The sequence below is a fragment of the Pimephales promelas genome, chromosome 10 (assembly GCF_988280905.1).
Source record: "Pimephales promelas chromosome 10, fPimPro1.hap1.1, whole genome shotgun sequence".
NCBI lineage: Eukaryota > Metazoa > Chordata > Actinopteri > Cypriniformes > Leuciscidae > Pimephales > Pimephales promelas.
The window spans coordinates 2,716,094-2,737,305 of NC_142778.1; the positions used below are offsets into that span (position 1 = coordinate 2,716,094).

General features: G+C 38.5%; 1 protein-coding gene and 1 long non-coding RNA gene across 7 annotated transcripts in view; one reads left to right on the plus strand and one right to left on the minus strand.

Moving 5' to 3' along the window:
* Positions 1–6,406: 6,406 nt before the first annotated feature.
* LOC148977281 (uncharacterized) lies at positions 6,407–9,900 on the minus strand. The gene is made up of 4 exons (XR_016169821.1): positions 9,560–9,900; positions 8,578–8,725; positions 8,024–8,146; positions 6,407–6,635 (listed from the first exon to the last, which is right to left on the minus strand). It is a non-coding gene; the product is annotated as an uncharacterized LOC148977281 (long non-coding RNA).
* A 1,469-nt stretch (positions 9,901–11,369) lies between these two features.
* The window catches only part of kirrel3b (kirre like nephrin family adhesion molecule 3b), a 216,534-nt gene continuing 206,691 nt past the window's right edge, over positions 11,370–21,212 (plus strand). For 4 of the 6 annotated variants that reach the window (XM_039647441.2, XM_039647443.2, XM_089135277.1 and 1 more), the window contains exon 1: positions 11,370–11,752. In XM_039647441.2, coding sequence (XP_039503375.1) covers positions 11,710–11,752 — 43 coding nt within the window. In that variant the 5' untranslated portion in view covers positions 11,370–11,709. The remainder of the gene's footprint in view (positions 11,753–21,212) is intronic. The other 2 variants (XM_039647440.2, XM_039647442.2) reach the window with 1 other exon arrangement.

The following is a 21,212-nucleotide window of genomic DNA, read 5'->3' on the forward strand; positions in this document are numbered from 1 at the left end:
TTTCTTCAAATGCTTTTTAAATTGTATTAGACCAATAAGCACTACTTGCAGTCTTCCCACTCAGCGAGTTCATTTTGAAAATACATTCTATGATTTTGCAGGGAAGAAGCAGCATTAATTTACACCTGCCAAATAACGTATGTCATATCCACAGAAAAAAAAAGAAAAAAAGAAAAAAATCTCTCATTTCCCCTCTTCAACAAGATTATCTTATCTTTTGCACACCATTAACCAGAGAAACTTTAAGACAGAGTAATCACATCTAACTGCAAAAAATCAAATTAGCAGCACCTCTAACAGGATCTGGCTCACTGGAAACCAAGCATGCGTTTAATATATCCATCTACCTGTGGGGAGTTACTTCCTACTTGGTCTGTGTGCAGTTTGTGCAAGTTGGTCAGTCATGCAGGTTCTAGACAATCCAATGATTCAATTCTGCTGGAAGAGTGCCTGTTGAGAAGAATACATGTGCTGCGGTGAAGTTAATATAAGGAAAGTTTATCATGAAGACACTTTCGCTGGGATTTTATACATATGCAATGCAGTTGAGCTAGCACTGAAGGACTGTTCCTAGTCCAAAGGGGCAGAATAACAAATATTTCTATAAAAGCCCTCTGACCTTTGTGTCAGGCTTTGTCCAGTTGCATTCTGCTGACAGAGCCATTAGTTTGCGAATAGGTGGATCAGGGAAAAGGCAAATCTATACAACCTTTGCATGCTCAGGGCCTATTTTGTCTTCATTTGTCCCTATGGTTGAATGGAAATGTTAGTCAAATTTAGCTAAACCCTGACGGACTTAAAGGCCACCTGTACGTGTAGTTAAGACATCACGTCAACTTATCTGATGTTTACGTCCATAGTTGTCGAAAATAGCCCGAATTGCAAACATATGCGTAATACTGACTTTGAAAATTTCCCAGAATATTTTGTCGAATGAATAACTGAACATGCAATATATCATAAGTGTAAATCAAGAATGCAGAAATAAAAATCCATGCACTCTTTGGTAAATGCTGGCCATAAAGGGATGGAGATGGTCAGAAACAATGCTCAGGTAGGCCGTGGCATTTAAACGATGGCCAATTGGCACTAAGGGGCCTATAGTGTGCCAAGAAAACATCCCCCACACCATTACACCACAACCACCAGCCTGCACAGTGGGAACAAGGCATGATGGATCCATGTTCTCTTTCTGTTTATGCCAAATTCTGACTCTAACCATCTAGCAATTCTGACTCTAACGTTTTAGCAACACTTGAAGATGTGTAAGTTCAATTAAAAAAAAAAAAGCTAAATTGCTAAAGAGCTAAATAAATAGCTAAAGAAAATCAATTTTTTTTGTGAAAGACTGCGTCCAGATCAGATTCAGAACGATGATCAAAACAAAAGGAGTTATCTACTGGGTCCACTGATCTACTGGGTATTTTACCTGTGCATAAGCAATAGCCGTTTCTCGATACCAAGTACGCAAAGTTCGGACTTGCGTCCTTGGTAGTTCAGACTTGCCAAGTACGACTCAGGAGAACGAACTCCCGAGGACGAGAGGACGCAAGTCCGGTTCTTCTGAAAATGGAACTGAGCGTACTTGATCGTGTCACTCAGCACACTCTGGCTACTCCAGTTATCTATTTATAAATATTTTAGGCAACAATAAAACGAAATATGCTACAACTCTGCCTCTTTTCGTCAAAAATAAAACAAAATTTGTTATAGAACACCACTTTGGCTCTTTTCATTGAAAAAAAAAAATCTTAAACATATTTGACCATGTGGTTCAGGCGTATTGATTATCTTCACTCCATATATTAATAACAAAAGGAATGTGATATTTTTGTTTTCTGTGTGTTATTGACATTTAACAAACAAAGACTGAGTTCATTTTATTTTATTGTTCAAATATAGTGAAGATCATGTAAAAAATGAAATAATTAAATATAAATATTTGTTTATAATAACACAATAAAACATTTTTTTATTTTTTTTGGAACAAACTAGTTAAATGAGACGAGACCAAAGATAGACTTTTACACAAGACGAATTATACGTCAAGTTTATCCACTAGACGAGACATCTGTGCCAGCGGCAAATGTCAAAGGCACTAGCCGAGGAAAAGCTGTTCCAGTCGGGGTTGATGAGCGCAGAGCGCCGGTGAAGGCTTGCATGTCAGAGCTCCGAAAACGTCAGATACATTTTTGAAATAGGTGCAATCTTTATAAATAAACCACAGATTTGAGATTTAAACAACCACATTCTCACCTGAAACACTCTTAAAATTACATTTCATGACTCAATAACAGTAGTATTTTGATATTTCGTAGATTTTCTTCTCTCCCATTGACGCTTGCTGGTTGGTGCGAGGTGCATTCTGGGTTTGTCTGCACAAGTCACCTCTCGATGCATCCTCGGTAAACGGGGCGGATCAAGAACGCATCCGAGGATTTGAAGTGGACTTGGCTAGATGTGAACTTTGAATTGGAACAGAACTTGGGCAGCGACTGATGACGTTTCTCAAGTCCACATGAACACAAGTACAGACAAGAACGCATATTGAGAAACGGCTAATGTTTCTGCTTCTTCTTCGCCTGTGTTTTGATCTGAAGAATCAGTACTCTTTCAGAAGATGTGCAACAAATTGTCACAAATTTCCATCAATGGTGGGGTACTACTTTTGTTGCAGCTGAAAACTGAAATTTTTCCAATTCCAACAGCCACATAAATGTGTCAAAAGGAAATATACAAGCTCTAAATGTGGAGTTCCTTAAACCAAAAGCTCTTCGCAAAGCCGCAAGAGATTGATCTCAATGTTAGCTGAAGTGTTTTCACATGGGGAAGGAAAGGCAATCAATCTCATTTATGCTGAACTTTCTCAAGCCTTCATCTCAACGCTTACATTGTTCCCTCTCTCTACACTCACTGACTTAATGACTGAGAGCTGCAAAGTGACCTTTTGAAACATACACCCTTAAAAATTACCTGGAACAAAGTAAGCATCAATCTATAAGAAAGACCAGAGCGAGTGAGGAAAGGAAAGTGCGAGTCAGAAGTGTAATTCTGAGCAGATGAGGTGGCTGACCTGGAGATGTCAATCACATGGTCTCAAAGAAATAATGTAAATGTTGAACATGTTTATTGCAGAGAAACAAACGTCAGAGCGACGTTAACTAATAAATACGGATTCCAGAAAACCATGACGAACACATGAAATAGATTGAATAAAGAGGTTGGGAAGTGCCATCTGAGCCTTGGCTTGTGGCTCCCGTACCCGATGGTCCAAATGGTAATGCTGTCTTTCTATTAGATGTTAAATGAAGTGAAGCCTGTTGTGGAACCTTCCACACCAGAAGGAAAGATTTAAATATGACTGACAGGCCAGTCACACATTGAGTTAAATAAAAAGTGACATGTCTGTTTCTGTAGCTTGCGCCTACATATCCAGAAGTACCGCAGAAGCCAGTTGTGGTGATTTCCATTTGTGTCTAAAAAGTGTATGGACAATCATTTTTGCAGCTTTTTAATCTAGTTTAATGTTGATGCACAACTATCCCATCGTTTGTTGTTAATTAATGTTTGTTCACAATACATTTACCCTGCCATTGTTGGAATTTTCCATCAATTTTGACTCAATATGTTTGCAATTTAGACTTGCATCTCAGGATTGTTATTGTTATTTCAATTATTTCAAGGTTTTAGCCATTTCATTGATAACAAACGAATAAATAGGAGAGGGGGTGGCAAGACACAGGCTAGATTGAAACCTCATCTCCCAAATGAGCACAATAGCTCAATGGTTTTGGAGAAAACACCAGGCCACAGATCCAAGATTCAATGCAATTCAAATCAAGGCTCAAGTAATATCTCAACTTTACATGATATATTGCATGCACTACATGTTAATTTCACAGTCAAACCAAAGTTGTACATCATATGTATGCGCTGCATTTTTTATTTTTATTTTTTGAAAATGAGTGTAACGATCCAGCAAGTTTAAACCCCTCTTCACTAAATGGATGATTGACAGGTGTGCAGGCATTCCTGGGATGTTGCCCGGGACACATCAGAATGCGTTAGCGTTTACACTTCAAATGTGATGCAGTCACATGCATTTCCGACTACCCTTGAGTGTAGTTTGAGTGATTGGATAAAATATCTCTTCAGTAGTGTCCACTTGTAATAACATCACCCCGAGGCAGATGTTAATATCAGATTAAACGATGTCCATGTTACACTTTCTATTCATATAGTAATTTTCAAAAGCTTGCTTCTCTATGCCATTATATAGTGTACTGTTAGATTGCATCAATAACAGAGGTCAATAGAGGACGCATCAGCATTGACCTTCAGGCCACACAGCCTTGCTGTATAAATACATATTAGGGGTGTACTGGTATGTATTCGTCACCGTTCGGTGCATGCGGTTGCACAATCAATACATTAAGTCACAGATTCAACACTCCTATCCACAAGGGGGCACACTCAATATGTTTACATCTCTCAACTGTGGAAAGATATCAATAAAACAGCTTGAGAATAATATCTCACATTGCCTTACATTTACCTCATTTGAATTTAGTGTTGACTAGCAGGTAAGCTCACTAAAGAAATGCACTCCAGAGAAGCATTTCGTATGTGCACTATATTAGCATAGTCATTATATTTACTTAAACTGTTAGTAATGCATTGATTATTTCATGTATGTGTAAATACATTTATCAAGAAAAAAACACACACACACAAAATTGGACTAGAAAATTAACTATATAATTACATTTTGAAGTTAATACAAAGCCTACATTATGTGAAATGTATGTAGAAATGTTTTTATTTATTTTATTGCAGAGTGTTGATTGTTATATCTAAGAATAAAACAACTAAATTTAAAGCAGTGGTAAAATGCCATTTTTACAAGATCTTAAATAAATCTCTGATGTCCCCAGAGTGCGTGTGTGAAGTTTTAGCACAAAATACACCATATATATTTGTTTATAGGATGTTAAAGTTGTCACTTTTTTGAGGGTTTGCAAAAATGTACCCTTTTGTGCCTGGCCCTTTAAATGCAAATGAGCTGCTGCAGAGGGCGTGGTTTCAAGAGCTCGTGTGTTTGTGTTAGTAGCTGCGATTACCTCATGCAGACACACTAAAATGACAAAAAACTGTTCTGCCTTAATGTTAAAACGGAGGCAGACAAATATGGAGATACTCAAGAAGAAGTGACAACATGTAGAATGCAACAGGACGTCTCTGAATGGTTAATTGATGCATTTATGTTGCTGATGTGGAGTTAGCTATCATCAATTGGGATAATCTATAAATCGCTCATATAGGAACTGTTGTGAGATGCACACAGAGTAACTTTCTATTGCATGTAAAAAAGATGGATGCTAAAGTTTGAGCTGACTCCCAAATGTACTCTTCTTCTCAACATGGACTGTGTTCCCGGGGGCGGGCTTTATGTACATTTTGGGGTTGCTGATGTCAAGCTCCTGTAGTTCTACCAGCCGTGTGTTGTAGTCCTTTTCTTTAAAAGCAAATATCTTCCTTTGCTTTGAACTTTGAGTGTTGCAACTTTGCATATGTTGTTTATGTTTAAACAGCAACATTACACACTAACTCAAGTTAGAAAACTAAAATCATACTTAACCACCCCTTTAATAATTTGGGCTCTGTTGTTAATTGTAACCTTTATTCTATTAAAGAAATGTGTAATTAAGGGCTCCCCATAAAGTTTACATCATTAATGATTTTTTTAATCATTAAGAACATTTTAATTATTTTATAATGTAACTGTTTTTTGTTTTATCCGCACTGCAGTACCGAACCGTCATATTTATGTAGTGTAAGTGTTATACCCCAAATACATATGTATTTGTACACGGTAGCTTGTAAAACAAGTGGTTTAATGTATATAAATGAGTACACGTGCTCCATGTGCACATGCAATCCCGGTTTTCAGCTACACTGAAAAAAACTACTTGTAAGATTTACTTAATAAAATCCTCGTAACAATTTGCACAAGTAAATTTTAAGTAAATTTTACTGCTATAATATTAAGTACAACTCGCGTGCCATTATCAAGTAAAATCTACTTAGTATTGAACAAAACTCTCATGAAGAAATTAAGTAAAAAATACCCATTTACATTTCATTTAGAAGCTATATCTATTTAAAGTAATTAAGTAAAGTTTATTTATTGTTTTTAAATTAGGAAGCTTGCTTTTATGAAATTTTTAAGTAAATCTTACCATTTAATGAAGTAAAATAAGTAGATATTATTTAAGTTTTTTTGTTGAGATTTTCATTTACTACATATTTAAACATTTAAACATTGATAATTTCTTTTTTATAAATAATCATGAACATAAATAAATAATCATTTTCTCAATATTTTTCACAAATCACACAACTAAAATTCAATTAAACAGTTTATTTTTCAGTCATCAAAAATGTTCATACAAAAATGGACATTCAGTCATCTCTTGACACAGGTGCATTCAGTGAAACTGTCTTTACGGTATTGCTGCTTCCAGCATTTCCTTCCCTTCAAAAAGGATGGATACATCGATTGGATCTCCTCCATCAGCACCACGAACGACCAGTATTTTAATGCTGTGCTGAGTGATGTCACTGCCGCTGTCCTCCTGCATACAATTTAGAAGAAAAAATATAATTCTTTTGAGAAACAAAAATATAATGGCTTAAATTATTTTATTTGACTTGCATTAAAGGACAAGTTCAGTATTTTACAATTAAAGCCCTGTTTTAAGATCGTCCCTGATGAAATAGAATAGTTAAGATTGTTTTTTGGACAGATGCTCCGGTCACGAGAATTTTTGGATTCTGTGTTAGCACCCCCCCGCCTTTATAATAAAAGCATAGGTGCACTCGAACAATCATTCATTAAAACGCATAAAACTTTAGTTTACAAAGACGTGAAACTCACCGAGTGGTCTGGGGTGTTCACTGATATGCTCACACAAAAATCGCTGTAAAAGATGCTTTCCAACAGGTTTTATCGTAGTTTTTGTCCAAGTCCATTTTCTTCCTGTTTTTGGTCGAAATACACAGTAGTCAATTGTCGAGTTTGCGTGCGCGATCCTTAGTTATCTAGTTCGAGTTTGCGTGCGCGATCCTTAGTTATCTAGTTCGAGTTTGCGTGCGCGATCCTTAGTTATCTAGTTCGAGTTTGCGTGCGCGATCCTTAGTTATCTAGTTCGAGTTTGCGTGCGCGATCCTTAGTTATCTAGTTCGACCGAAAACAGGAAGAAAATGGACTTGGACAAAAACTACGATAAAACCTGTTGGAAAGCATCTTTTACAGCGATTTTTGTGTGAGCATATCAGTGAACACTCCAGACCACTCGGTGAGTTTCACGTCTTTGTAAACTAAAGTTTTATGCGTTTTAATGAATGATTGTTCGAGTGCACCTATGCTTTCATTATGCATATGAATTCATGAAATGAATAGTGGAATAAAGTCATTATGTTTGCGCACAAAAAGTATTCTTGCTGCTTTATAAACTTAAAATTGAGCCACTGCAGTCACTGCATGACTACTTTGATGATGTCTGTATTACCTTTTCTGGACAAGGACGGTGTATCATACATACATTGTATTTTGAAGAAAATGGGATATCAAACAGTTGACTGTAGCCATTAGAAATCTACTATGGAAGTCAATGGCTACCGTCATTTGATTACCAACATTCTTTTAAAATATCTTTGTTTGTGTTCATCAGAAGAAATAAACTCACAACGGTTTGGAACAACTTGAGTGTAAACAATGTTTACACAATGTAAACAATGACAATTTTTATTTTTGGGTGAACTATCCTTTTTAGGGTGCTATAAACTGGAGTGCAGTTTTCTGTGAAATAAATTTGACTCTGTTTAACCTTTCACACGCAACTTTAAAATATTCTAGCTGACCACCCAGTGTGTGACTTTCATTTTAAAATATATCTCCTTATTATTTCCATGGCGACGTTTCGTGATTGTGAAAATGAAAATGATGTCATTAATGACTCACCCTCATGTCGTCCCGAGCCCGTCAGAACTCTGTTCATCTTCAAAACACAGTTTATCATCTTCTTTATCGTCAAAGTAGAGAATGAGGCTGCGGATAACTGATTCCCATCTCAAGGCTTTGTGTCTGTGAACAGATTTATATTGTACCATTACACAACCTTTTATTCATACACAATGAACTCAATGAAATCAAGTGAGAACACAAAAGCATTCATGCGCAAGGAACACTGATTTGAGTACTTAGAGCAAAGTGACTCTACTTCCTGTTCCTGTCTGCCTTGCATTTTGGCCAAAGCAGAACTGTCGCTGAAACTCTATCATCTTCAGTACAGATTCTTAATATTTGAAATTTAAGTTGTAATTTATGACTAAAATTCTAATTACTGAAATTTCTGAACTTTTGACTTTTGTCTGTTTAATACAGTAAAGCTACTTTAATGCAATCTATATTGTATTAAAAGCTATACAATAAATGTACATGCATGTATGAGAAAAATACATTAAGTATATCTTATTTAAAAAAATGTGAACAAGCACACTTTTGATCAAACACACCTGACTCAGTTTGTCCAGAAATGGCCTCAGTTTGGTCCCCACAACACCTCCCATGGCCTTCATCAGGGCAATAAGTCTTGATGTGCATTGGTCAAGTCTGAACATGAATCTCTGCCCCATGATCGATTCTCCTGAATTCCTCCTTGATCTAATGTGACAAAATGATTCAAGAGTACAACAGCAGAAATTTGGTTAAATAGACTGATGCAGGGAGCAAGGGTTAATTATACAAGGACTGTAGATATCAACAGTGGAGTGAACAATCCAGCACTTTCTTTTGTAATGTGCAAATCCAAAAGAGAAACACTAATTTGGCATTTCAATTTTAACTTTGAGTTTAGTACATTTCAAGTTTATTTATTTTTTCATGTGCTAAATCAGTTACTGTTGTCAATATTAATATTGCCCATGATTGCCACTCACGATCTCTATTTTCTACAATCAACTTTTAGAAACAGGATGATTTTAGAAACGCAGCCCTGCTTACTTTAAGACCTCATTTATGCACGATTTAGTGCGATTGAAAAAAAAAAACAGCTTTATGTGTAAACGTTCCATCCTGAACAATATTCAGCAAGAGCATTCAAACTTTTCCATAGTCAACAGTATAACGTTAAGAGCGGTTGACATTAAATTGTTAATTTTAAGGCCCAATTTTAGCTAGCTAGCAGTTAAAACGGTAAAGATTGTCTACTAATTTCTACTTAGTTTGACATTTTTACACGAAAAACAGTTCTTTGTGAATCTATAAAACTATTGAAAACTTCCGATTCAATATAAATAATGTACGTTAACGTTAGGAAGTGAAAAGGGGGTTAACGATACAGTATACTGTTATGGATAACCCACACGCGTTGCACTAATATGAGGCCATGTTGTAAGGTGAGCATTAATGTTTATTGAGTCAAATAAACAAGAATCATCAATCAAAACCCACACAGACTCATGTTTTATTAAATGTAAAACAGAAAGACAAACTTACCTCAAACACGACAGAAAGCAGCCACGCAGCAGCCCGCCAATTCGTCTCGTCTCAGATCCAAAGTGCGCAGTTAGACTTGTCCAAACGCGCATGTGCGGATTCAAACGCGCTATGCTTTTCTATTAAAATTTACTTAAAATTACTATGTTTATGTGAAGGGACTATAAAACGTTTAAATATTACAAGAAAATATATAATAAGATTTACTCTTTCCAACCAGTTAATTTATTACATGAATTAAACGCGTAGATATTTAAAATTTTACTTAGAAAATTCTAGTTCACATTGAATTTTAATTTTATTAAGTAAAAATTATGATGATTCATTTAATATATATTACTACACCAAAAAGTTCGTTTTTACAGTGTAAACAGGTCAGACACATTGAACCGTTCTACTTGTTTTAGTTTATTTACTCTAAAATACCACTGAAAGACTTCAAAATAGAGGATTTATCAACAAGAAATCAGGTGATAAGGTATCCTCATGAAATATTGATCCTCGGCTTGTGCGCTTCAGTCAGATGGAGCAACCCAGGGGCATATTGGTTTAAAACCGGCTCAAAATAAAATAACTGATTGTTGAAGCTAACAAGATCTTAAGACTAAAGCTTAAACCATAAACCTTCAACACGACTGAAACAGCACATCTTTTACTTAACTGCCAGGTTTTCATCGCCTTGAATATTTCATGAATGTATCAAAAAGAACGATTTATATATATAGTTAGAGGATAGAACATATAACCACTTTTTCAGTTTCAATGTGGCTGCCATAAACTAAGATTATTACCTCTAAATAATTCACACAAGGCTATATATGTTGACCATTTTGTTCTTTTCCTGTTGTTTTACTGAAGAAATGCACCAGGCCTTATTTCCTATAGAAGCGAAGAGAGGAAGTAGAAGGGAAATGCATCATGCAATATTTAGTGTGTAAAAAAGTCTTGTTAGCAAGTAATGCATTAGTGAGATTAACAACGTCTACATTAGTGGGCAATAAATGATGAGTCTGAATTCTGTTTTACTCATTTAGAAAAGAGGAGCTAATAAGAGTCCATCTCTGTGTTCTCGTAGACTCTTGACTCTGCAAGACTGGTTCAACCTGAGACCTTTTATCCAGAACCAGATGATTGACATGCAAAGCAACCAATCACAGCTCATTTGATTATTAGACATGTGGATGGTCCCTTTTCTTTCTTTCTTTCTTTCTTTCTTTCTTTCTTTCTTTCTTTTTTGGTTCTATTTTTGGTTGTAAGTATTCTCGCAATATGTGGGAAATCGGTACGTTTTCAAATTTTTTGTTTGGTCAAGCAAAATTAGCCATTTGGAAAGCTCATAGAAGTGAAATAGAAGGACAAGGAGTAAACATGGTTAATTTATTTAGGGCCTTAGTTGAATCCAGAATAAGATTGGAATATGAATTCAATAAAATGAATGGTAATCTTCCAGTTTTTGAGAGGAAATGGTGTGTAAATAAGAGTTTAACTTTTATAGAAGACGAAGACCTCTTTTTTATTAAATGGTAATGTTTTGATAAATTATGTTTTATAGATTTTAAGGTTTTTTTGATGATGGAATAAATTGCTTTAAAAGTCAAAGTCTTTCTTTCTTTCTTTCTTTCTTTCTTTCTTTCTTTCTTTCTTTCTTTCTTTTTTCCCAGTTCCCAATGGTTAGCTCTGATTCCCAGCCTGTTGTTGGAACAGCGCTGCTCCGCTTGATCAGGTGGGCGGGCCTTGTGTGCAGCCGGCCCCCTCCTCCACTGAGAGAAAGAGCGAGGGAGGAGTGAGAGAGAGAGAGAGAGAGAGGCAGACTGACTCTGTGAGCTGGAGAATGGAAGAGCAGTGTGTGTGTGTGTGAGAGAGAGAGAGCATGAGTGCTGTGAGTTTATGAGAGCGCCTGCACACGCATCACCAGAACAGAGTCACTTCAGTTACCGTAGGACAACACAGCAGATTGTTATCACATCCCACTGAGAACGAGAGCGAACAAGGGAACACAAGAAGAAAGAGATTGACAGAGAGCCTTTCTTCATTAAGAGCGCACATCGGGGGACTGACAATAGCAGCCAGCCACGGTGCGTGTGCGTGAACTTTCCCAGCCCGACTTCCCCTCGGTTCCCAAGAGGTCACCACCCCTGCGAAGTGCCGAGATGATCCCGGAGGTGTTGCTGATCTTGTGTCTGACGGGTCACGGTAAGCCGCCTGGTCTCCTCGTCTCCGCTGTGTTGTGTCCTGTGTCAGTGTGCGAGATGGGAATCTCTGGGAGTTGAACTGGAGTCTTGAGCTCTGTGAGAGTAACAGTTTAGAGAGTGTTTGTCTGTCATTCAAGTTTCATTGAACATCTTGAGGTCAGGCTATTGACCGTGACCACGTCAAAGGATGTTCAACGAGCAAACACATCACACTTGTCACTCGTGTGATTATCCTCGAGTCTGTAAACAGTCGGGCTTAGCGTCGATGTTTCCGCTGCTTGCCGCCAGGTGGTTGTCTTTGAAAAACAATTGGATTGAATCGGAGACTGCCGCGGAGACCCCTAAGAGCGTTTGCCGGCTCTCTCGTGCGCGAGCAGCTGAAAGGGGAGGCAGTGACTCGCCGGCGCTGGATACTAGATTGAGTTGATTGTCTTCCTCTGCAGCGACCGGTGACCCAGAAAAAGAAAGTTCAAATAAATCCGAAAGCCCCAGGACTTTATTTGAAGCTCCAACCAGCTAAGAGTTTGTTTGGGCTTACAAAACACAAAGTCCTCGTGCTTTAATGGAATCATCTCAGGCTGCAGAGTTTCGGTTATTTTTGAGTACAACGAGGTCTCTCTTGCTCTCCCGTCTCTTCACGGTTATCGCACAGCGTACGCAAATCAAAGCCGAGCCGAGTCGGCGGAGCAAACTTAATGACCTGCTTATCACTCAACTTGTTTCCTCACTCCGATTCTCATTAAATTGTTGCAAATACCGCATCCCTCATGATTTGATGGCAAGAGCAGCATGTTCACATAACCCACAGTGTTAATATATAACCTCACACATGAAAACGGAGAGAGTGTGGAACTGCTTTGAGGATGACAGTGGGAGTGAAGTACGGGGCGCTCCGTTTCTTGTTTAGTAGATCATGCCTCGGGAGGCTGTCAGCTTTATGATCTAGTTTTATAGCGGAGTCCAGCGGATAGGCTTTTATTTCCATTGTGGATGCTTTTAAAATGACATCTTTCATGAAAACACTGAACATCCTACATGCTATGAGTTTGCATAACAAACTGACTTTACGAATTTCCGGAAAAGAAGCTTATTACTGTTTGAAATCATCAATCATGCTAACAATACACAGTTGCCGCCAATAGAAATGCAGTCAGACAGTCTGTCTGATCTCCTTCCCTTCTGACTCTCAGCACAGAAAGCGTCACGCACGAGGCAAAGTCGGCTTGTTTTGCTTTGCTGTGCAGTTGAGCTAAGGTTGTAGAAAATAAAAGCAAAACAGGCAGGTAAACACGAGATAACAACAGGCGTTCTTGTCGCCCGGCTCTGCCCCCGGGGATGGCAGGTTCCCCAAAGCTAGATTGTGTTCTACACATTATTGCTGTTTACGGAGCTAACCAGTGTCAGCAGAAATACATATATTAGAAAATAGTCCCGGAGAAAAACAAGTCTTTTATTTAGGGGAGAAAATAAAGATGAGGAAGTTGACTAACAAGTCCAATAGCTGCGCTTGGAGCTTAGAAAGTCTGTATTGAGTTTTTGTCAAGAGTTGAGGGTATATGTAGGGCACTTTCCACACGCACACACACCAGGTGACAAGCCCTAACTGATGGCACACAGTCGGGCAGAAGCGCACCCTTGTGCAGCACAGAAAGCTGTCGCACCACAGGCAAACCTTCTGTCCAAGAGCTTCTCTCTCTTTGTCCTTTTTCTCCCTCTCTTAGTCATAGTTTGTTCATTTTCTGAGATACAGCACTTTTTTTTTTGTTTCTCTGTCTGCCCACCTTTTCTCTTTTCTAATACAGTACGTCCCTCAGATGGAAATGTTGATTCTCGCGATATATTTTTACCTTCAATGGCCGTGTCAGAAGGGAAATCAGGGTTTTCCATGTGGAAAAGCATGTTTCATCACAAAAAGTCTTCTACTTAATGAGGATTTGTGTCTCATTTCATCAAAAACTGCAAAAATTATTAGAACAAAATGAAATGGCTTGAAAATCAAAATTGCTTGAGATGATAAAACTTGTTTTGGGGATAATATACCCCACTGGCATTAATTTCTTGTTTTAATCATAAACCTCATAAATATGTTATTACATTTATGTTTAAAACAAGAAAATTGCCGTATCTGAACTTAATTCTAGATGTGTTTTCTGAAACCATGAATTGTTATCTTGTGAAATAATGCTATATCCATCAATTCAAATATTTCAAAGGGTTTTTTGATTATTTAACTGGAAAACAAGACAGAAAATATGGAATTTCTTCCATCTGCCCCTTTTCGTTCCATCCATTCCTTGGATGAAAATGATCATATCTGTTTCCACTGCCCTTGTCACAAGGGAAATCTGGGTTTCTTTGTGTAATTTCTGTGAAAATTCACTTTTCATCTCCATTATTTGACATTAAATATAAATAAATATTTGTAGGAGATAAATTATTGGATCAAAATGTTTTTTTAACTAAGTTAATCTCAGCAAATTTGCATCATTTTAATCATAACCCTCCAGAAATGTTATTAGATTTATGTTTAAAAAGAACTAGTTTCCAATGGGTTAATAAAAGTAACTAAACTTAATTCTAGATAGATTTATTTAAAACAAGTAAGCTATATCTTACATCTGTCCACTTCTCTTCCATCCGATGCTTTTCTCAATAACTGTATTCTGTCACTGCCTGTGTCACAAGGGAAATCAGTGTTTTTTTTTTAATGGCATTTCAGCAAAACATCATAAAAAAGGTCTTTTAATATACGCTCGTCTCTCCCATCCAATACTGTGTTGCAGGACTCAACTTTATAGAGTGTCTCATTACACATTATTCAGCTTTCCCCTTCCCCTGTCGTGCTCAAGTCCACTGGGGGCAGTGTGACATAGATCTGAGGACCGTCTATGTCTATCCATATTCCTCTCATCCTCCATCACTCTCTCCCTCCCCCGTCATCCTCTCCTAACCGCTGCCGTCTTGTTCTGATAGATGAGGCAAATGCTCTTCAGGAGCGTCTGGTGTTAAGTCCCCACACAGCCAAGGGCATAAGCTGTGTCTTAACCCTCGAAAGCAGGTCTTAGTGTGTCCTCTCTCTCTCTCTCTCACACACACACACACTAAGCCGCACCTCACCAGGCTGATAATTAAAATGTCACTTTTGGCTGTTTTCAGGCCAAATCTCGGCTGCCTTACACAAGCATAAAAGGAATCTCAATGTGTTTCATTTTAAAATGTGGAACAATTTTTTTCCCTGGTCAGACTTTGCAAATCATCACAAATCCCTTTCAACATGGATGTGGACCAAATCCGATCAAATGTAATGGATTTTTACATCTGAGTAATATTTCAGGGTTAATTAATTTCATATTTCTACATGACATTCCGGTTTCTTCTTAGGCCGGACCGTTTTCTTTATCCTTGGATTAAGCTGTTTTGTATGCCAGCGATGGTTAACATAAACATAAACGACATAAATGCGTAGTCATCACGGCCAGCAAACATGTATCAGTATTCTTCTGTCCTTCTTGCTGTCATTCTTTATCGACAACCAAAGCTAAAGAGCTGACACCGGCTCTGCCTACGGATACATGTGTGAGTCGCTGAGCCGTGACCACCTACTGTTATTTTGTCTGTGACGTCCGACCTCTTTAATGTGGCCACAAGGCTGTAACACCTTCCCTGGAAATCTCGAGTGAACACTGACTTTCTCACACATATATACAATATATATCATACATTCTTTTTTCATTTAAGGATTCATTGATCAGAAAGGGTATTAGATTGTAGGGTTTTAACTAATATTGGAAAAAAAAAAACTGTAAATATCAATGTAATTTCCATGCAGACCTTAAAAAAAATCAATGAAATGTCTGAAGTGGCTATAATTGTATTTAAATTATGGTAGTTATAATTTCATAGCAGTTAACATTAAATGTCTGGATGTAATAACCATGAACAAGGTATGGAAAAGTAACAAAAATGAATTGGTCCAAAAGAGTGGGAGACCTGAGACTTCAAAATCCAAAATGTAAGATATACGATCTTCTGTAGGATGTGTGTATTTTTCTTTCTTCAGTTGGGTTGTTTGTGTGTCCTCAGATTCAGGTCAAGAGAAGATGCCCGTTAATTTGGCCTTGATTCTTGAAATCCAGTGAGAGCAGCTTTACTGACAAGCTCTGTGCATAAACAAGATGTGTTTACTGGACTATTAAGCTGTACCAATGAAATCTGTGCTTTTAACCACAGTAGCAGAAACCAATCCCACCACCCCCAATGATCTCTATCATCCTCTCCCACACCCTGACCTGTGCCCACCCTGTGCCCTCCATGCTTATGAAACCATCCCTGTGGAAATCTCCGGGCCATAGAGCTGAATTGCTGGATTTATCCAAATTGGTGCACTTTTTGAGAAATGGGCATTATGTGGGATTACACGTCTGCCGAGCGTGATGTTGAGTAATTTAACCAGATGCTGCGGCGATCATGAGGTCACCTGTGGGGCTTCCACTCAGCTCTTTCTGTTTATTCCGTACGGATGAGCAGAGACCCGGAGGGGGCAGAAAGCGACGGGAAAAGCATCTCTCCGTGAACCTACGCTAGGCAGAGAGAGATTCAGAAGGGAACGGAGGGTCAGTCTCCCAGGAAAACCACAAGGATTTTGCTACAGATTATGGCAGAGATTAATGGAGTCTAAATTGCGACCTAATACAGTACATGGAATCAACAGCAGGAGAGATCTTGTTCCTGGTTTGACTGGCTAAACTACTGAGACTATACTCGCATTGAAATGAAAAAAAAAATTTATCATTATTTTGAGAGGTTAACTAAACCCAGGTCAGTGTGTCAACCTTTGTGGGTCAACCCTAAACAGTACAACCCTAAAAAGTACATATTTACATGCAATTTAATGTATTCTATTGTCGTTGAAATATGTTTAAAATGCACTGACAAAATTTGGTAAGCTTTAATATACTTTAAAGGGTTAGTTCACCCAAAAATGACTGTTTTAATCAAACAGATCTCATTCCCCATTGGGGAAAAAAAAATATTCCAAATATCTTCCTTTGTGTTCAGCAGAACCAACCCGATCTCACGACCAAGTCGTACGAATTCGACGAATGATTAAAAAGTGGCTAATTCGTAACAATTCATACGACCTCACTCGTACGAATTAATACGATTTTGCTAAATCGTACGTATTTTACGAATTGGCCAATTCGTATGAATTCGTACGAATGACCTACCCCTTACCCCGCTCCTAAACTTAACCATCACGTGGGTTTAGACAAATCGTACGAATTAGTACGAGTGAGGTCGTACGAATTAGCACGAATTAGACACTTTTTAATCATGCGTCGAATTCGTACGAATAGGTCGTGAGATAGTGTTGGCAGAACAAATAAACACATAGAGGTTTGGAACAACATGAGGGTGAGTAAATACTGACATAATTTTCATTTTTGGGTGAAATGTCATTTCTATTGAACCGTTTATGCCAAGTATTTGCAATAATGAAAATGCAATATATTACATTTAAAAAACATTCCCAGCAAACAAATGTAGGTTCTGGGAACATTAGTTTTTGGTTCCCAGAACGTTCCTGGAACTTTCCCTTAAGGTTAGGGGAACGTTCCCGGAACGTTCTCCTTACGTTATAAAAAGGGAACCTAAAAAATAACCTACATGGAACGTTCCTATAACGTTCTTGTTTTTTCCCATGTTTTGGACCACTCGGGAACGTTCTGTGTTTGCTGAGTTATAGTTAACATGATAATCATGTGCATGCACACTTCAAATGAACATTCAATTTAATTAAGCGCAATACTTTGTCATAACGGATTGTCTGGCTGGCTAGTTTGGCTGGTTAGCATGACTACCTTTGAATGGGATGAATGGGAATGCTAACGGATCTGTAATATAGACCTCTTTGGTCAAAAATAGTTTTTTAAAAGAATATCTTAGGCTATAAATCCCTGGTTCCCCCTCTCCATATCTTCTATAGTGTATCCAGTGCTGGCTTGGTGGTAAATAAAAGAGTAAAAGGCTGACAGGAGTGTTGTGTCAGTGCAGAGGCTCACAGAGGGATGTAGTGTGGCAGTATGCGAGGCACTGGAGGAATTGGGTTGCCAATCTCACAATGGCTTGCAATCGCTTTGTTGGAACTTTCTGGGATGGCGCAATATTACACCCGAATAAATCTGACGGACTCAGTCTTTGTCTCGATCCCTCACTCTCCAGCCCTGCCAGTCCGCCGGTTTCACTTCAGTGTGTTACACGGACAGTTGAGTGACATGCCAGCGTTTTGTGTGTATGTGAGTAAATGCGTATGGTGGTGGGCTGCCGTGCAACACCAGATACAGTAGTGAGCCCTAGCTATATAAATGCTAATCAGTCTTTAAACGTGTACTCTGGAAATCATAGAAAGACAAGGGAATTGAATGCAAGGTGTGTACCTGATATTTTCCCTATCAAACAGCACTGTCATATTACCAAACACAAGTACAATAGTATCAGAAGCAGCTTTCATGCAGATGAGTGCTCTGGCTTGCTATCTGTGTAGATCATTGATGGACATTGTACTTTTTAGTTTTGTCACTCCCAGTCTGCATTGATCTGTTCCAGACAAATGTTATATTCGCAACAACATTAAAAGTGAAAAATGTGCAGAGGCTTCTTTAAAAGAGCAAGTTTCTTAAAGCTTTCGTCACTTTTTTGGGTCTGTTTGCAGGAATACTAATAGCTGCTGTCTTGTCTAGTTCCTCCATGCAGAACTCAAGCAAGTTTTCAGCTCTCAGCCATGCTAATGCGGCTAATTAGCGTGCTAAAGGAGGGATTACAACACAGACAGCAGAAGAGACAGCAGCTATGCCTCTTTTTCTTGTTCTCTCTCTCTTTCTTTTTGACTATTTCCTCACTTTGCGTTTGTCTATATGGGCGCTATTTCGTATTTCTGGCAGGCAAATTAGAATGTTGGTCAATGGAAATGGAGGAATGTTTGATGCTTGTGTCAGAGGAATCGTTCCGTGTGGAGCGTGATGTGAATCCCTAAAATAAGTGTTGTACTGACTGCATTATGCTTACAACCAACAGAGGGAGCTGTGGAGTGAATACAGTTAGCTAAAACACCTCAGTTCAACACCAAATGAATTTGCATATTGTTGATCACAGTTGACATACATTTAGCTAACCAAATTAGTTACAAAATATAGTGTTATAAATGTACATTAGATACTAACAACTGTAAAAACACCACTGTTGCCTTGCTTTTGGCTTGCTTAGTTGGGGACATTTAATATTCAACAATATTATTGATCTGCATTGCATTATTTTCATGTTATCACTGTGAAGCTGCTTTGACTTGACATCACAGTCTGTGAATCATCACAGAAAATGTAAAAAAAAGTTGGAAACTGACACTTAGACTTGAGGTCATGACATTTATTCATTGACTGTTTACAATAAATGTGATCAATAATCTGCCATCATCATCTCACCAAAGACATTCAGCCTTGAATGTGAAAACATGCATTCACCTCCAATATCCTATCAAATACTGGCTGACTTTAACTCGCAAAGAACATGGATGGGTCGATACTTGATCTATTGAACTATATGGTTATTGATTGCTCCCATAGAGCAAAATAGTTTTATACAGTATGTAATTCAGTGAACAAGGGAGTCGGCTCTCCAAACACCTACGTGTCCTTCGTTCTTTTATTCCACAGCGTTCAGCCTCTGTGTTCTCAGTATTGTTGTGCTGAAACATTTTCACCTCAGATTCTGCTTTGTGCATTGAGTTTCAGAGCGCTTCCCTGTGAGAGAGTGCAAACAATGTTAGCCACGCTGTAATTAGCCAAGGCCTTTTTTGTGCATTATGATTTGGTTCCTGTAGAGCTCCTTTCAGGTGGCTCTCCTATTTATTTATACGTATTTACAGTGGTATCCTGCGAGCGTCGACTTCAAAGGGAGTTTAATAGTGTGCAGTTATTCCATGCCAGTGCGTCGCCTGAAAAAAATGCTAATGTGCCATCAGGGTGGCTAAATGATTTGCTATCCTTTCAAACATGCTGGCAGGGGTTTCAATCTGGCTGGCCTCCCAGGCCAGTTGACAGTGGTCTCGGCTCGGTCTCTTGAGGACATTAGTGCGAATCAGAGAGTCGGCCAGGAGGCACTAGCGTGCTGTGCCACCACTTGGCCACGACCCAGCTCCCCACAGCCCTGCCCTTGCCCGCCCGGGAAAGAAACCTACCTCTCCATTTTAGGAATCACCACTTAGAATGGATTTAATCAACTCCTCAATGGCTCTTTTGGAGCTTGGCTGAACAGAAAGGGGTTAAAGGCCGTGGCCTAGCAGCGTGAAAAGTTGAGCTTGAAACAGCAAGGACGACAGCCAATGCAACTTTATGAGATTAAATTAAAGAAATTAAAAAAAAAAATCTGAAGGCCAAGTATGGTAAATTCAGAATTTGTCCTCTGCTTTAATTGCTCTACCATCCAAGTTAGTGCATACACATTAGGAGTAATGAGTAGTGAATAAATACATTACAAACCTTGGACACACACACCCGGTTAGGTGCCTTGCTCAAGGGCACCTCAGTCATTTCGTGCCTGTATTGAGAATAAAACCTGCAACCTTCGTAACCTAGTTCTGGGCTAAACTAGAGACGGTTAAAGAAAGTGGAACATTGAATAAACTAAGATCAATATTGACCAACCCTGCACTGCCAATCCACCACCTGAAGGTGATAAAAAGCAGCACCTTCAGTCAAAGACTGATGACACCAATGTGCAAGTCGGAGCGGTATAAGAAGTCCTTCATACTGCCATTTGTTTGCTAGATTTTTGTATTTGAACTTAACTTATGGACCCAGGTCCTACTCGATCCGTTCCGAAAGGCCTCAAACCCGGGTCTCCGGCATGAGAGTCAGGCGCTAATAAAAGGATCTATATATGAAGAGTTTGGTTCCAAAACGCGATAAACGCCATTTTAAAAAAAAAATGAGTTACTGCAAAAATCTGACTTTTCAATACCGACCAGATACAAAACAATGTTTAATTTTACGTAAAATGGGATATCCGCCGTGTTATTATGTAATGTTTTCTCCCTTTCTTTCCAAACCGCGACAAACGCCAGTCTCCCTTTTCTGCAAAATGCCACATATCCGCTAAACCAATCACAACACACCATTCCACGCAATGTAAACAGTAACGGCAGCGCTTTAACTAACCCGGCTTCCTGGGTTTTCTCTATTTTGTCCTTTCGATCAACAAACAAACAAAAACATGAATAATTTTGACAGCATTGGTGAACCTGCGGAGGGTAAGGCATCCTGCACGGGTAAACGTGACATCGAAATCGAATCATTTACGTGAGGAAAAAGATGGACTCGGGAGGAGGAAATGCCGGCTGTTGCTTGTTCTCACACGACAGCATCAAACTTCTGTCACGCTGACACACTGACCCCAAGGATCTTTTG